The sequence below is a fragment of the Pezoporus flaviventris genome, unplaced genomic scaffold, assembly GCF_033815535.1.
Source record: "Pezoporus flaviventris isolate CSIRO_AGI_PZ_B2104156 unplaced genomic scaffold, CSIRO_AGI_Pfla_v1 ptg000037l, whole genome shotgun sequence".
In the NCBI taxonomy this organism is placed as follows: Eukaryota; Metazoa; Chordata; class Aves; order Psittaciformes; family Psittacidae; genus Pezoporus; species Pezoporus flaviventris.
This window is the reverse complement of record NW_026892585.1, coordinates 17,121,472-17,135,005: the sequence shown is the minus strand read 5'-3', so window position 1 is coordinate 17,135,005 and position 13,534 is coordinate 17,121,472. Positions and strand designations below refer to the sequence as shown.

The 13,534-nt window shown below is 44.2% G+C and overlaps 1 protein-coding gene across 1 annotated transcript in view; it reads right to left on the bottom strand.

The window, feature by feature from the left end:
* The window catches only part of CHN2 (chimerin 2), a 166,209-nt gene extending 153,340 nt beyond the window's left edge, over nt 1–12,869 (bottom strand). The window contains exon 1 of the mRNA XM_061464862.1: nt 12,464–12,869. Within this exon, the coding sequence (XP_061320846.1) occupies nt 12,464–12,512 (49 nt within the window). The 5' untranslated portion in view covers nt 12,513–12,869. The remainder of the gene's footprint in view (nt 1–12,463) is intronic.
* Between the last annotated feature and the right edge of the window lie 665 nt (nt 12,870–13,534).

The window sequence follows — 13,534 nt, the reverse complement described above, 5'->3', positions numbered from 1 at the left end:
TTTCTTAAGTTGTCAATGCTTAAAGGTTTACTGTTACATTAGTCATTAAAAATAATACACTTAACTCTTTGGTTTTGCACTTAATTTTTCCAGGTTTATTTTTAAAATCAATGGTATAAGGCAATTTAATGGATTTCAGAGGAAATTTCTTGGGTTTTCTTTCTTGGAGCTTATTGAATGAACTAATCCATCACTTCTGAAAGGAAATAAAACACCTGTTTACCAATACACAATAGGACACTACCCAGCAATGCTACCCAACAGCATGCCCAGAGAACCTCTTTGTGTTACATTCATGATACTCATTCAAATTGCAGGAGAAATCACTCAGACTGGAGTTGAGTAATATGGAAAGGCACCACAGTGGTCACTCCAGGCACTGTGTCGATGGAAACACAGCTCTCAGAGTTCCATAACCCCCCGAAACCTCCTATCCTAGAAATCATACTGCATCATGTGTGTCCCTAAAATGCTACTGCAGCATAAGGATACTTCTTCACTTTGACAGCCAACTGTTGGTTCAATAGGAGCAAATACAGTTATTACCTAATTTTCCATGGACAGTGACTGATGCTTTCAGGTATGCCTTAGAGCTCCCCTGCTTGTGCACTCACTCAGAAACACCAGATGAGCCCAACATTCAACATTTTATATCAGACCTTAGGCTTTTCTCTTGCACATGCTTAGACATGTTCATCTACTACCAAAATGACCAGAGGTTCAGCATTAAAAACCCTATCAAATTCTCCCTCTATTAAACAACAGTCTGATACTGCAACCTACTTTGTAAATAGAGCTCAGGATCCTGTATTCTTCCCATTATACAACCTGAATAAAAACATCTCTTTTTCTTGTCTACATAATTTTGTAAATTCTTACCAACCTGACATCTACTTACCTCCATCCTCCAGTTCATCTGTTTTATTTCTTGATGATTTACCTATTTAATGCTGTTTTTAGTGTCATAATGGAAGAGGAGAAAAAGCACGCCTGTCAATCACTATTTCCATAGCTTACATTGTCTCCCAGCCTCAAGCATTCACTCAGGAGCACTTAAGTTTCATCCATGACAGCCAGTTCTATTTAAGTCATTATTTACCATTATTCTCTAAACTTAAGCAAAATTTCCAACATACACCAATATGTTAGACACAAATGAGCATGAGGAAGCTTAGATCCGAAATTTGTCTTTCCATTTTTGTTAAGACGTCAATGGGATTAATATTCTTTCAGTAAATAAGTTCATCAACATAAAGCCATCTAACTACATGATTCAGATTGCAAAATAAAACAAATACAGAGCTATCACAGCATGATGCTAAAAGCTGTCCATCATCGTGCTTTGCCTGGCAGGAGATCAGGAGTTATGAAAAGTATGCTCTCTCCAGAAGCAGGCATTTACACAAATTAGGTATAATTTAAGACTTGTACATAATCCTTGGAAATTTAACACCAATGATTTGAAATTTTTTATATATGTATATATTCTCATATGTATATATATGAATGATGCAAGTACACTGAATATTAAATATGTTATATACCAGTACTTGGAGGAGGAGAGGTTGTAGCCTATCATAATTTGCCCCATCCTAACAGCAGATGTTGCTTTAATGGAAACTGCATAAAAACACTCAGACAAGCAACTGCTCAGTCCTGCAAGCTGCTGATTTACTACCTCAGTGCAGTGGCAACAGAAGGTACCAAGCAGCTTGAAGGGTCAGCCTTAATACCTTGCACTGATAAAGGGTGCTGCAGTTACAAAATCTTTTGCAAATAATTAAATCAGGTTTATGACACTTCTGTGCATTACACAAGTTTGATGGCAACACTGAGCTTTTTGTAAAGCCCTAAGTCTTGGAACTTTGAGGAACCTTATAAGAAAAACTGTGGTCTCGCTCTTGAAAGTTCATTAATGGCCAGCCTTAATATTGGAATAAAAAAAATGAACTGTGATCCAGCTGTAGCCAGATAATAAATCAAGCTGGGTCAGATGTCCATAAAGCAAAAGAGGAGAAGCTTTTCAATCAAAGGAAGAATGAGAATTTGAGACAAATCTATACACTGTTCTATACAGCATGCTATTAGTAAAATTTTCCTAACAGGTCTCCTTGCAACATAGGTGTGGGTTTTGTTTTTGTTTTTAACCTGCAACACAGGATGTCAACATCCCGTATTTCAAACCAACCCCAAATTTTTCCTCTCTTTTAGGAACTCTTGGCTATAGAAAGCAGGACCTGTAAGTCACAGTGTGCTGCCTCAGCAGTAACTCTGCCAGCTGTACCAGTAAGTACAGCAAAGACAGATCAAGTCAGTAGATTATCTCACACAGTGACTATCAGTGAATACCTAAAGTCTAAAAGGATACAGCAAGCATATAGCATATATTATTTCACCAGCTTCCCAGCCTGCATATGGCTCAGGGACTTCAGACAGAGGTGTTATCATTGCGTGTTAACAGCAGTGGATGGATCTTCCTCCTGTAAAATTATCTAAACGTACTAATAGCTTGCATCAGCCACTAGCATCCCTTATTTTCCATGCCAACAAGATCCACAGTTCCTGTATGTCTATGTCCTAGGAAGTAATTAACCCTAAACTCCAGGCCAGGATAGGGTATGGTTCACTATTAAGCCACACATGCTCATACACAGTAGAACCGCTTTGAAATGGGAGATACAAGGGCTGCCAGCATCTGCGGGACCACAGCACTGTGTAATATGCAGAAATAGTACAGTGCTACCTGCACACAAAGGTAGGGTTCAGCCACACAAAAAAATGCTACTGCCTTTAACAGAAACCATACAGATGCCCTGGAAAAGATGGAAATGAAGGATCTGTCTGGGTCTTTCACGATACTCTCATTCTCTCTTTCCTTTGGGCATTTTGATGTAATTTATTGGGGAATTAAGGCATAATCAGAGCAGCTTCATGCAGTAGAAAAATACTACAACAGATAACTCCATGTCATGGCAAACTTAACGCTGAAAAAGCTGTTGGACTTTTTCTGCTTATGAACACAGAACAGGCCCCCTGGCACACTACACGTTGCTGGAGCAGAAGAACCATCTTCTCCCAGGAACTTCTGCCTGCCCTGACTTTTCAGTGGTTATGCCAAGTATGCCCGTACATGATGTGTACTTGCCATTTTTCTTCCTTGCCGTAACATGAAGCCAAACATATAACCAACTGATCTGTCAAGATAAGACAAATTTTTAGCAATTAAACATCTGTTCAACAACTGAACCTCATTTACAAATTGAGGTCCCCATCTCTTCTAACATTCAATTTTCTTCTTTGATGAAATCAAAAGCTAACACCACAAATTCACTTCGTAACATGCTAGGTTTTCTAAAAAGCTACAAGCAATGTTTAAAACAGCTGTCATGGTTTAAGCCCAGCTGGTAACTCAGAACCACGAGGCTGTTCGCTCACACCCACCTCTCCTTTCCCTCTGCTCTGGATAGGATGCGGAGAAGAACTGAAAGAATGTAAACCCCATGGGTTGAGATAAGAACAATCCAACAACTCAAGAATGATATAAAACTACTATTACTGCTACTAATAATAATGATAAGGGAAATAACAAGGGGAGATAATAAAAAACTAAAAGGGGAAAGAAAAAAAAAACAATAAACACAAGTGATGCACAATGCAATTGCTCACCACCTGTTGACTGATACCCAGCCCAACCCAAGCAGCGATGCATCCCTTCTGGGTAACTCCCCACTGTTTCCATACTGCACATGACATGCTGTGGCATGGAATACCCCTTTGGCTAGTTTGGGTCAGGTGTCCTGTCTCTGCTTCCTCCCGGCTTCTTGTGCCCCTCCTCATTGGCAGAGTATGAGGGACTGAAAAGTCCTTGATCAGGATAAGCACTACTGAGCAACAACTAAAACATTGGTGTATTACCAGCATTGTTCTCAGACTAAAGCCAAACACAGCAACGCCACAGCTACTAGGAAGGAGGAAAAAAATAACTGTTAGAGCTGAAACCAGGGCAACTGCCAACACAAAGGTGAGGAGAAAGGAGAGGAACAGCTACATGACAAGCCTGTGAGAAGAAGTTGAGAAATGTGACATGACACACAGGTCGCAGCAGGTGACATATGATTTACTGATGGTAAGTAAGGGCCCACCTAGTACTTTCTACTGTCAGTAATAATACCATACCGAAGACACCTTCTCTTGGGGGAATCGGACTGCCTGATGAAGATATTCTCAGAACAGATGTCTTATTTACTGAACTAATTCTTTTGTGATGACCTTGATCGATATTATTGATCAATAACACCAGAAGCAGGGCATCCGACACTTGCACATTCTTCTAAATTTAAAAAACCCTTTAATCTCTCCTTACCTTACCAAACACATCAGCCTGTGGTGTCAAGTTTCAACCTATTCCTCAGCAAACTTTAAAGCACATTTATGTTACAAGGACGCTGTTGCAACATCAGTTTCCTTCTACCAGGATACACTCACCCTCCAGCCCTGGGATTTGGATTATTGCTGAGTAAAACAGGGTGGTGAAACTATTATTGCTGAATTGCTCATGATTCATAGTTGGTAATAACCACCTCCAAATGTAAAATTCAAATTTACATTCTCATAATCAAAGGTCAGAAAGAAACAGCAAGAATGGGTCATTATTCATAGCAGTTAAAACTACACACTTACACTAGCTACTTTATATAATTCTTAGACAAACTGTGACTACACCTGTAAAGAATGTGATATATACAGAACTAAGGATTTATAGCTTCTTGTATAAATCCTGCTGCATTTCCCTATAACAAAAGCTTTTTCATGCAATATTAATGTGCCATTGCTTAACACACAGTTCTCCAAATATTTAGTCTCCTAAGTGTCTCTTCTTTTTGTAGAAAAGAAGAGCAAGTGACAACAGACTGGCTCCCCAGCATGGGAACACCTTCTGCCAGCACTCAGTGTTGCAAGTGAGGCGAATCCACTCACTGTTGCTCTTTAGCCAAAGGTATGCACATAAAAAAAGCAACTTAAAAAAAAAAAACAAAACCTGCCTAAAACACCAGGTTTAAGTCTTACCTATGTACCACAATAGCCAAATTATTATCATCTAAAAGATGTAAAATGCTACGAGCATAGGCATACAAGAGGGCTTTATACAATACTCAATTATTTTTGCCTACAAATGCCCAGCATTTGGCATATCTAAGCCTCCTTAGAACCATCAGACAGAAGGCAAGAACTTGTCAGTTGAACCGGTATCCGGGAAGGTCATAATCATGACAGCATGAAAGACTGTTTGTCTGATCCTCCACATATGTCTTTGAGACAAGCTGATCTGCAAGAATAAGAAGACACTTGCTTTACAGAGTACCAATATAAGCTAAATAGTGATGCAGACTTGCATTTTACCGGTTTCCAGGCTGTTTTATTCTCAGTAATCAGAGCCTACACATTTAGTAACTAACTGTTGAACCAATCACTACATCAGAATGGGGTACTTTGGCCTTTTTCCCTTTTGAACTTTTATTATTTTTAATAAGAATGGCGAGTTCTTTATAATCACTAAGTACAAAAGACTTCAGCTTTAATTTAGACCAAGCACAGAAGCTTGGCATGAGGAACAGAAATATAAAGAACTCTTATTGCTCTTTAAAAAAATCAAAAGTAGCACCTTATCAGCATAATGGCAGCATTATATAAAGAGCTTTCTTGTGCTATTTTCATACCACTATTTCTATTAAATCATTGAGAATAAACATCTATTTTCATTTACTAATCTTTTTCACCAATTAGAATCTCTCTGAATCTGTGTACAGTAGTAATGTCTTTTCACTTGCTTGCATCTCAATTAAAATCAGCCTATGCTGACTTTCATTTTTACAGTACATCTGCCTATTTCACATCATAGCACCTTCATGACCCCGAGACAGTCATGAGCCTTTAATATTTTATTTTGACCTTGTTACGTTACTGGAACCATCAAAGATTTTTCTTCTTTCCTCAGTAAGCATTTTTTTATCCTTCTTGAAATACAGAGTGTGTGTGAAAACATGTAGATGAGAATTATGCTGCCTTTAAACAACATAAACAAGATGTCTTTGTTCATTTAATTAAAAAAAAAACCAACACTTTGTTGCCATTCAATTTATTACAGGAATTAGTTTTTTATCCATAAACTTCATTCTTATTTAAATGAGGATCACTGCTTCAATGATACTTAAAGGCCTTTTCCCCTGAGCTTCAGGACAGAAAAACAGGGTTTGATTTTCAATTAAAAAGAAATAATCATCAATAACTGGTGATTTATTTAAATGAATTTAGAGCAGTCTTCTACACTGCTATAGAGTACCACTACTCAGGTATCTGAGTTTACAAAAGCAGGAGAATGCAGGGAGAAGCAGTATCTTTTATTAGAGCAGCAGACACAGCTGAAAAGTAAAAATACCTTGACAAGACACACAAATCCTCCTCCAGGCCTGTAGCAGAAATTGCCTATGAATTTCAAATCTATCATCTGGTCTAATAACAGGTATTACTTGAAATGCACACAGCACATGCAGAACCACCAGTTCAGATGGGAAGCAGAAAAGTGCAGAGCTATCCTTTCAGCCTAAAATCTGCAAATTTATCTCTGGAACTTGTAGAGCACACAAGATATAGGGTACTGGCACATACATTTACACTTTTGCCTTGGGTCTTCATCCAAACTGTCCTAGTGTTATCACTCTCACAGCACAGAAGTTTTGCCCACTTCATACTGGCTTTAGATGGCACAACTGCACAGAGGCAGAGATGTTTGATGCCTAGGAATACTGCTGTGTGGAGCCCAGCTGGGAAGCATGCTGGTTTTTTTTTCACAGAATCATAGAATAAACTGGGTTGGAAAAGATGTTTAAGACCATCAAGTCCAATCATTAACCCAGGACTAGCCTAACCCTAACTCTAAACCAAATCATTGAGGGCTGCATCTACACAGTTTTTGAACACTTCCAGGGAAGGTGATTCCACCACTTCCCTGGGCAGCCTGTTCCAACGCCTGATCACCCTCTCCATGAATAAATTTTTCCTAATATCCAGTCTAAACCTCCCCTGGTGCAGCTTGAAGCCATCACCTCTTGTCTCATCACTTGTTACTTAGGAGAAGAGACTGACCCACATCTCACTACAACCTCCTTTCAGGTAGTTATAGCATATAATGAGCCTTCTCTTCTCCAGCTTAAACAACCCCAGTTCCCTCAGCCCTTCCTCATCACACTTGTTCTCCAGACCCTTCAGCAGATCCACTGCCCTTCTCTGGACCTGCTCCAGCACCTCAATGTCTTTCTTGTAGCGAGGGGCCCAGAACTGAACACAGGATTTGAAGTGTGACCTCACCAATGCTGAGTACAGGGGGATGATCACTGCCCTGGGCCCTGCTGGCCACACTATTGCTGATACAGGCCAGCATGCTCTTAGCCTTCTCGGCTGTCTGGGCACAAGCTGGTTTGTATCCAGCAGCCATTCAGTCAGCACCCCCAGGGCCTTTTCCACCAAGCACATTTCCACCCACTCTTCCCTAAGCCTGGAGCATTGCATGGGGTTATTGTGGCCCAAATGCAGGACCCAGCACTTTGCTTTGTTGAACCTTATACCACTGGCCACAGCCCATCGATCCAGCCTGTCCAGATCCCCCTGCAGAGGCTCCCCATCCTTCAGCAGATCAACACTCCCAGCCAACTTGGCATCATCCACAAATTTACTGGGGGTGCACTCAATCCTCTCATCCAGATCATCAATGAAGATATTAAACAACACTGGCCCGAACACCAAGCCCTGAGGGACACCAGTAGTGACCGGTTGCCAACTAGATGTGATACCATTTACCACCACTCTTTGGGTTCAGCCATCCAGCCAGTTTCCAATTCAGCAAAGAATCCACCTTTCCAGGCCATGAACAGCCAGTTTCTTCAGAAGAACGCTCTGGGAGACAGTTTCAAATGCTTTACTTAAATCCAAATAGACAACGTCCACAGCCTTTCCTTCATCAACCAGGCAGGTCACCTTATGGTAGAAGGAGATCAGGTTGGTCAAGTAGGACCTGTCCTTCATGAACCCATGCTGACTGGGCTTGATCCCTCCATTTTCCCATGGAAAACATGCTCTATGACCTTACTTAGGATCATCTGCTCCATAAAAAGCTCCTTAGAGAAGCAGAGCAGGGACAGCCAAAAAGGTCTTTTCACTCAAGCCTGTATTTACATTCCAGAAAGCAGAGCCTCAAGTTCATCAGTCATGTACAATCAGTATTCGGCTACTGGGTTGAGGAAACTGGAGGCAGCTAGTGACAAATCAGGGGAGGTGAATTGTTTGCCAGGAAAAAACTGAAAAGTTTCAACAACAACAGCAAAAAGTTTTTGAAAAGAAAGATCAGAATGAGGGAGAATAAGAGTCAATACTAAGATGGGGAGCATGAAAGTAATATGTCTACCATAAGGAGAAAGCAGCATGAAGAAAAACTTGGAAACATGTACAGCCCTCTTCAGAGGATAGGAGAGAAAGAAAAGATGCTGCTTGTGGCTTAATCATCTAGGGAGAAGAACAAAATTTAGGTGCTTGCAAGAAATACAGCTAATAGATCACCTGGGCATGTGCTATAAAAGAGATTACAGGAAAGTAAAGTGGAATTCCCAATGGAAGTAATTATAATTTCAGCACTTCATATGCTGTGCAGATTTACCCAAGGCCCAAAGAAGCATACTTAATTTAACTGCTTATCATGACCACTTTCTTCCCTCAGCACAGTATACCTTTCTCCCCCAGCCACCTTCAAATGCGACCATTGGCAGTCAGAGCAGCTTAAGTTTTATCACCCAACGCAGAGAGCTATATATGAAGAAATACAATACAAATACCCGTGGCTCTCCTGTAGATTTTGTTACCAGTGAACGCTAGCTTACTGAAAAAAATCCTTCATAGGCTCCTGTTAGATGGAGCCCTTGACAAGCACCTAATATTATTGAACCTATAATTAGCAGCCTCACAGCAGCTGTTGAAATGAGTACACAGACCACAGACACAAGCTCTGAAGGAGAGACAGGTAAAGGAGCAACAAATGCCTAAGTATGAACATTTGCTTTACCATTAGTTGATATCTGAAGTTATAGCTTTCCATGCACATTAGCTGTGCAACAGCTACAGCTAACCACAGTGCCTTGTCACTGTGCAGGTAGTGCTTATAAATGACTGCTCCAGAACAGAACCAAAATCTGGTACAGACAAAAGATCAAGCAAAGACTACAAATCCCACTTGCACATTTATGGAAACTTAAGTGGGCAAGCAGAACATCTACACCAAAAAAATTCCTGCGCAGCTTCCTCACATTAAATATATTTGAACTGTTTATCTTTTTTTCCTCATTGACATGAGTTGGCAAGAATTGAAACAGAAACATTACATTGCAAATGGTTGTCTGCAGTAACACGTTCTCAGGCTTCAGCAGTCAGCATTCATGAGCTGACTTACCCCCCTCCTGGGTCTAACATGACTACATTGTTCCTACAACACATCTGTACTCAGTTGTAAAGAAGAGTAGAGATGGACACTGTCTAAGGTAGGAGAACTATCAGTATTTTAAGAAAGGTGGGTAAGAGATAGAGAAATCATCCCTTTAAAAAAAAGTGAATAAAAATTCTCATCTGCCACTCAAACTCTAATTTCCACTACTACAACAAACCTTCTTACTCCTTGTAAGACAGATTCTAGTTAACCCTTGCCTTTCCATACAGGCAATAGAGGCTAACCAAACTCTTGATGTGGACAGAAGGAACCTAGAGATGCTCTGCACTACACTGTGTTCAGATGTGCCAGAATGTGCCTATCAGTCCAACTTGTGCTCACGCACAGGAAGTGAACCCAAATTTGTCCTGTGCATGGACAAATGCTAAACTACTCTTAAAGACGGGAAGAAGATCTGGCAATACATTACACAGCTTGATCAAGGCCAAGCATCAGTCAATGATAGATCTGAGTTCTACAGTCTGCTATCAACCACAAACTTCACTTCCTTTTCCATTAGTAAAATGTACTGTGGTACTATAACATTCCCTCTTCTGTGGAATAGAAATACTTAAGACTATTTAGAAGTCATCATATTGGTAAGTTAAACATACATATAAATTCTACCAAATTAAATTTAACAGCAAGACTGTTTGGTTAGATTATGTAAACAATATGCTGCAAGACTTGCCGAGTTCTGAGAACTGAAACCACAGACAGACAAAATACATCTGGACACAGTCAGATATGGTGTGTCTGCTAACATTGGAAACTTCATCATGCTGCAGCAAATATAACTTTTGATTAGGATGTGCATAGAAGAAATATAGACTGAATGCACTGAAACAAAAAGAAAACCCACTCCAAGGCTGTAAGTGCCAAGGGCACTCAGTTATTTTATGAAGCACTTGACAATATTTATTAGTTGTATTACTGCAGCATCGAAGAGCCCCAAGCATGGGCCAAGGCTCAGCTGTGCTCATCCTTGCAAAAATACAAAACAAAAGATAAACCATGAAGTGCTGCAGCCTGTAGCTAAGGGCTTCACACAACGCAGGGAACTGACAAGTGGCCAAACCCCTGACTTTTAAGTATCTACATCTAAAACCCAGAGCTCAGCTCCTTGGCTAGATGTTAAGTTTGGTGCTAGATTCACCTGCTGAGCAGGAGGCCATCTGGAGTTAGTCAATAGCCACTGCTCATACCAAGGATGCGCCTGAGCTCCCACCCTTCACTGCAGTTCAGGCATTTGAACCAAGACTGCAAAGGAGACACATCTGTCAGTTCTGGAGGCAGATCCTGGAACCTAGATTCAGTAGAGCCAGAGGGGATTCAACAGTGTGCACTCAGCATCCCTTCTCCAGACGCTGTAACAGTATGCAAGAAAGATCTTGAGATCCATGGAGCAAGGAAGTTATGCATGGAGCAACATGCTTCTGCAGCTTAATGGGTAGAGCACCAGGGAAGAGAGACCCAGGATCCTGTCAAGGCTTTTAGGGTTGTTTCTGGTTTCATCACCTAACTTTGATGTAAAAATATACAAATGATCCACAAAATGAAAATCCCATTGCCTTAATGAGTACCTTAACTAGCAAAATATTGAGCTGGGTTGTCTCTTCCTTGTTTTCATTCTGGTCTTGCAACTCTTGCATTGTGAACGTGAACACAAGGCAGAATTTCTCATGCCTACTTCTTTCAAGTGCTTTCTAGTTAAAGCAATCAGGGCTTGCAATGTTTGTATTTTTTATTAAAAGAATTGGAATAAATATTTACTTTTAGGACCCAGTTATTTGTTTGGATCTGGCTGCAAGTGCCGCACGCTGGAACAGTGACACGGAATAGAGAAAATTATGTAAGTCACATACACCATCTTTAAATAAAATCCAAAACAACATAGTTGCTCATTGCCTTTTAAATGTATTTCTATTTTTCTACAGTTGTATTGATAGTCAAAGGAGCTTGCCTACTTTTCACAGCACATATTGCTATGTTTTAGAAGCACTCTTACAAACTCTCAATCTGGCACCTCAAATAAAACACTGAGTCACAAATCCCTTGAACCCCAAAGTTGTTCATCCTTCTATTTACTCCGTCAGCCCACTAAAATGCCAGGATAGTATTCCTCTCTGCCAATTTCTCCTAATTTAAATATCAAAATAACTGCTCGTGAGCTAAGCAGCAGGCGGTGGCACCGTTCTATCACTGCTTTCAATTTCAGGCTGCCTTGCCTAGAAATGCACCGTAACTTTTCTGTCTTCCTGCAGGTCCGCAGCGGAGCCGGAGGGGCAGCAAGACGCCCCACGCTACCTCCCATCACAGCACCCCAAAACCCAGAGGTGGCACAAGCTTCTCAACCCGCGCACGGCCCCCGCGGCAGAAACCGTGGGGCGGTTTTTCACCTGGAGCATTTATGTACCCGGACAGGGAATTTCATCATTCCCAGTACTGCAGTAATATGGCATTCCAGTATCAGAACCCCCCCGTGTGCCACGATGCCCACCAAGGGGCACGTCGGGCAGCCCCTGACCGGCGGGGCAACCTGGTGGCTCGCGCAGGATCCCGCGCCGAGGAGCGATACGGAGCCGTTTCTGCTCCGTGGGGACCGCGGCAGAGGACACCCGTCAGCAGGGCGAGGTGGTCTCTTAATACCCTCGACCACCCAACCCTCTAGGCGGGTGCTCCCAGTAACGTGCCGGCCGCGGGCGCGCCCCTTCCCGAACCGGGAAGGATGCTGCTTTCCCGGAGAGGGGGTCCCTTAGCTCCCGCCCCACACAAAGGCACAGCGGGGAGGGGAGCCGGGCCCCACGTCGCCTCTGCCTTCACGGCTGTCCCGGCGCCGGGCAGGGGAGGGCGGGACAGCGAGAAGCTCTGCAGACAGGTAGCTCCCTGCTAAAATGGAGGGAGGGGAGAAATGCGGCGCCCTCCGGAGAAACTTACCTGAGGAAACCGACGAGCCGGACAGACTGGAGTTACTGGATGCTGCCATGGTCCCTCCTCCTTGCCTCTTAGCTGCGAGCACCGCGTCTGCCGCCGCTGCTGTCCGGCCGCCGCTGCCGCCAGCCCATCGCAAAGTGCCGGAGCTGCGCCGCGCCGAGCCGCCGCTGCAGCCCGCGCTGGGCTCCCCGCGCTGCCGGGGAGCGGGTGGCTGCGGCGCCCCGCCGAGGCGCTACCGGCCGCTCTCCGGGGCTGGGCGAAGCCGCTCGGCAGGTCAGGGAAAGGGCCCCGCGGCGCTCCCACTGCCTCTGTGCGCCTGGCGAGCGGGGCTCACCTTGTGACGGGGCAGGGAGAGCCGCCCTGCCAGCGCCTTCCCTCGCCTCCTCCCTTCCCTTCCGTCCCTTCCCCGCCTCCTCGCGAGCAGCGCTGACAGCCCGCCGGGGAGACCCGCTGCCGCCGCCCGCCGCAGCTCCCCTCACGCACACAAAGGAAGCGGCGGCGCTGCCGGCCGGGCTGCCGGCCCTGGCTCAGCGGGCAGGGTGGGTCCCGCGCGGGCGAGCCCTGCCAAGCCGCTGCCAAGCCCCTTTCCGGCCGCCGCCGCCGCCTGGCACGGGGCTGGCGGCGAGCGCGGCCCCTGCCATGTACCGGCGCCCGTCCCGGCGGGGTGGCAAGCGCCTGTTGAGCGCCTCGTCCCGGCGCCCCCCTCGCCGGTGCCGCAGTGTGGGCTCCGCGCTCGGCTGCGTTCCCACTCCCTGGCCCCTCCGGCAATACCCTCACCTCTACCTCGGAGACCCCCGGTATCTCTCAGCTACGGCTGGGGCAGGGCTTCGCCCCTCGCCGCCCTTTGTCCACCTCCTTCCCCTAGCGGGTTGCCCTCCTTTCTCGCGGGTCTCCTCTTCCACCTAACACATTCCCACCTTCACCTTTCTGCCCTTTGCTTTTTCTCCTCCCTCCTTCCTGTTTTCTTAAAAAAAAACAGGCCGACACCAACCCCCCGCCAGGTGCGCTGTGGGGTCCCGGTCCCGCCACAGGTAGGTTCAACCCTGTTATCCCCTTCTGCAATGTTCCGGGCCT